At 35.9% G+C, this 4,583-nt stretch overlaps 1 protein-coding gene across 1 annotated transcript in view; it reads left to right on the forward strand.

The window, feature by feature from the left end:
* Nucleotides 1–581: 581 nt before the first annotated feature.
* itgbl1 (integrin, beta-like 1) overlaps nt 582–4,583 on the forward strand; it is a gene marked incomplete in the record, with an annotated part of 79,402 nt that continues 75,400 nt past the window's right edge. The window contains 2 exon segments of the mRNA XM_014018802.1: nt 582–863; nt 4,316–4,518. Coding sequence (XP_013874256.1) covers nt 772–863; nt 4,316–4,518 — 295 coding nt within the window.

A 4,583-nucleotide genomic window follows, 5' to 3' on the forward strand; every position in this document is an offset into this window, starting at 1 on the left:
AGATCATTTGAACAGTAATCAAACAATTGTCAGTGATTTTTGAACATTAATGCTACTTGAATGTGCTCATTTATACAATAATCACGGGAAATTCCATTTAGATAATCATTAAAAATATAATAAATTAGTATTTAAGCTTGCCTACTTGTTACAAATTATAGGTCCCAYAAAGTAAGCTGGACATATTGGCCATTTCATTGCTGTGTTATGAGCGTGTTGTGCTTCTGCAAATAGTCTTATTCTGCTTTAATGTTCATTTAACTTATGTACAAAGAATCAGTCTGTATAAGAAACCAAATGTGATTTAGCAATCCCTATTTTCTTCATTAACACTTTTACTTTGAAAAGTCTGGGAATTGATTTTCAATCTCATTTAATACAGAACCATCAAAAGAACTGGAAATAATACTGCCACATCACAGAGATTATCTTGAAAACCAACGAGGGAAAGGTGAAAAAAAAGAAAAAAGTCTGCTTCTAATTACATGTCAAAGTGGTGACTAAAGTTTTTATTTTGGTAGATTTTCCTGCTTCAGCTCCTGCCCAGGACTGTGTCTGAGAGTTCAGACTAATCAAAGGCACTGGTAAGTAGGAGTGTTGGACTCTGGAGGGACTGAGCCTGTTCGGGCCAGCCTGCTGTTCTGTCTCTCCTTTTCTCCATTTTTTTTCCTTCTCCTCTCTCACTCTCCCTTCCTGTCTTGTCTGTTTAAGGGGCAAAAGACTGGAAATTCCTTCAAGCTACTTTACTTCAGGTTTCTGTGGGATTCAAACATGCACACTGTGGTTTTGCTGCAGTCAATGCTTGTGCCGTTGGTTCTGATTCTGCTCTCTGCCGTTGACGACACTTTGTTACAGTCGCTGAGGTGAGTTTCCACAAGGTTTATTTGCTTTTTTTTCCTAAACTGAGGTAGCCTGGAGAGAAGAATACAGGAAGGAGGTGCAAAGGGCTGTTGATAGATGTTTGAGGAGAATGATGTGGAAAGTTATTGGAAACATAACAATATGAAAAGTCTTTGCAACTTTAGTTTCTGTTGCAGTTTCAGTGTTCTGCTTTACTTAAMAGCTGTTTGAAAATAAGTATCATATTCTAGCTGTGGTGGTTTTGAAATAGGACTTAACAGTACTGACCAGTTTCACTGTTAGATTAAACAGCAACGACTCTCAAAGTCAGTTATCCTCTCTGAGGTGTTTTGGGAACAGAGGGATTTATGYTATGTTACAAATGGACAGCTGAGGCCTCTCCATGTCAGATTTRTATATTGTCTCAGTGTTGGCATGGTTTTTTTTTTTTTTACATGTTTTGGTATCATACACATTCAGGTAATTCCAAATTGCCTAATCTAARCTTGTTTACATTGTTCAATCCAGTGGAGGTATAGCATCATTGCATGCAAAGAAATGCATACCAGCAACATGTAATAAAAATCTGATTGCAAAATCATTGAAGGGGGTRAAAATGTTGATGTCTCAGTGAATTACTGTATAGAAAATATTGTATGCATTGGTCAGTTTTGATATACATGTATACTAAATCTATTTGAGCCCTTCGTTGTGTGTCATCAACTTTAAAAACCACTGATATTGCCAGAGTACAGTACACATGCCTGCACACCAGGTGGGCACAAACTGTAGTTATTTCTTCAAGCAAAAAAGAACAGTAGGTTGTATTTTCMTTAAAGCCTGAGTGTAAAGGCAATGATTTGCATGGGGATATTTTAGTTATTTGTGGTGCTGAGTTTCCCAAAAATAAAGTGTAAGTAACTCCTGGTTGTTTGATTCACAATTGAAAGGTGGGTTAAGTAGTGGCTTAACACATAAACAGTTTTGTTGTGTTAAAATGAGCTCCACTCTGCTTGTCCCAGTAATTGTGCCTCATTTGAGCTGATGTGAGATCTATCTGTGAGCATCCTTAGTTAACCTGCTGCTGTGGACATTAATGTTTTTGCCTGTGTGCGTGTTTGTGTGTCTGACTGTCAGCAAAAATAGTTTAAAAACCATGAAACAAGTTTTAACGAAACTTGCAAAACAAAACAAAACAAAAAGAAAATATTAAATATACAACTACAACTGTTTAACCTTTTGTGGTTAATTCAAGATGGCCGCCACAGCCAACTAACTTTAAAGAATACTAAAATTGCTCTTTTACAGATATTGAAATAYATACACTTTTGTGTCGTAGTATAGACTAATCCGTAATATACAGAACCCAGAGACATGGGGGCATTTTTTTTTCTTTAGCGTTCCCTCACAAAACCTTTGGGTACCMCAAGGAGGTTATATAAAACTAMTGGAGTGCKCAGAAACCAGGTGACCGTGTGATCGGCTGGAGAAGCTAACAGCTAACACAAAACGGTCAAGAGTCTGGATTTCCCATTACTGTACATGTTGACAACAGAGCAGAAAAAAGGACTGACTATGTAGAAATAATTAAAACTATTAATAATAATATTAACCCAATTATTATTAATATTTCACAGTTTATATAATCTATTCAATGTTTTAAATAATGCCAGAAAAGCTGTTTGTGTTATGGATTTATTAACAGAAGAAACAGAAAAACGTGTCATTTCACAACACAAGTCAGCAGATTTGATCTTATTTAGCTCAATGTGATCTGAGCAGAACATAATGTAACAGTTTAAAATTAAAATAATCTCATAAAGTCCATGTAATCACTGTTATTTATTGAACTGGTTAGCAGATATTAGCTTGTGGARCATATATATTTTAGCTCTCTGCTGAATCATGCTACCCTTTAATACAAACTATTAAATATTACAGCTGATTTGTCATCTGATTAATATTTAGACTTACAGAGAGTAAAATAATATTATAAATGTCTCTGATTAATATTTAGACATACAGAGTGTAAAATAATATTATAAATGTAAGTATTTTTAGGTTTCTGAGGAACCTGGCCTTAAGAAAATGGTTAGCTAATAGAGACAAGTTTCATCCTATAACAGGTATACAGAGAACTTTTTAAAGTGACTGGTAAATATTTATTATTCTTATTTTTATGACTGTAAGAAATAATAAATATACTTTATTACTAGCTGAAGTCATCATTTTTCAACTAGCTAAATTCTAAGTTACAGGCTGACTTCAGGTCTGGTTTAGATCATTGCTATTTATAAATTATATATTTTTTCTAGTATAAATCTGCCGTTTTACAGGATTGTTGAATGAAACTAACATAATTATTAATTTATTGTGAAAACATGACCGATAATCTGTGAAACAGATCCAGTTCAGCTGCTGTTTATCTGTTAGTTTCTCTGGAGGCTGTGAGCTGTTGCCCTGTTTGGTCTTCGTTTCTGCTCCTCCATGTTGTCATAGACACTACCGGTATGGGCGGAGCTCAGTCTAGTGTTCTTATTCAAGTCTACGGCGTACCCACACAATACTTTTGTGTTATCTCTCAATACCATTGCATTACCGCTGTATACTTTTGTATCACCTCGCAACGTTTTTTGTAATCCTTTGCGAAAAATTGTTTTGTATTAACTGAATTTGAATCAGACTTTTATTTTTCAAGGTTCAAGATTCAACGATTCAAAGTRTTATTATCATAGACACAGATGAAATGTGTTTCCCAGAGCAATGACATTCTTACTTTGCCGTCCACAGTGAATGCCAGGAGACAACCAGATGAAAAAAAAAWTTGGTTATCAAATATCCGGTTATAAAAACAGGATGTTAGGAAACAAGTTGGGGAAACTGACTGTGTAATATGCAGATATTTTAATTCTATGTAGCCACACAATATCATATACCTCCATGCTTGGTTGTGATATATTCATTCCAAAGTTGATTTAAAGTAGTAGGCTGACTCCCACTTAATAGTGAGACTGTGAATTTGCAAGGGAACGCAAAACGTATTGCGAGGTAACATAATAGTACTGCAGAGGACCGCAAAAGGAAAAAAATCCTCCCCATGTCCCCTTGCGAGCTTCGTACCAACACATAATCTAAGCACTAACAGATTGTTTAAGATAGCTATGGAAATGATGAAACTGAAGAGCTCAAAAGTGTAACACAATAGTTTAATAAAACTACATTAAAAATGCTCATAATAAAATAATTTGCTGCACGCCAAGGTTTTGAATGAAGACCTTGCATAATATCTTACCACTCAATAGGTGTGATAGGAATGACTCTAAGCTATTAACACACCAGGTTTTAGTCCATTGTTTGTAAAACAGACGAGATTACCTTTAATTTGTGTTTGGTCAAAGATGTGAATATTTCCCCTGAATCTCATCATTCAAGTTTTAGAAATAACTGAACAGTTGACCTTTTGTGTTGTCCTCAGCCAGGTGGACCGTGTGTGCAGGCTGTCCACAGAGTCACTGCTACGTCGCTGCCGGACACCAGATGGCAAAATATGCAGTGGAAGGGGCAAATGTGACTGTGGCATCTGTATCTGTGAGGCTAAAGAGCCAGGAAAGTTCTACGGTCCGCGCTGCGAGTGCCATGACTGGGTCTGTCCTACTTATAATGGACAAATTTGCAATGGTGCGTATGTTTAGGGTGCTGTGAAACAGCAGAAGGCCCTATTGTTTTTGACCTTATTATTATTA

This window comes from Austrofundulus limnaeus, unplaced genomic scaffold (assembly GCF_001266775.1).
Source record: "Austrofundulus limnaeus strain Quisiro unplaced genomic scaffold, Austrofundulus_limnaeus-1.0 Scaffold202, whole genome shotgun sequence".
In the NCBI taxonomy this organism is placed as follows: Eukaryota; Metazoa; Chordata; class Actinopteri; order Cyprinodontiformes; family Rivulidae; genus Austrofundulus; species Austrofundulus limnaeus.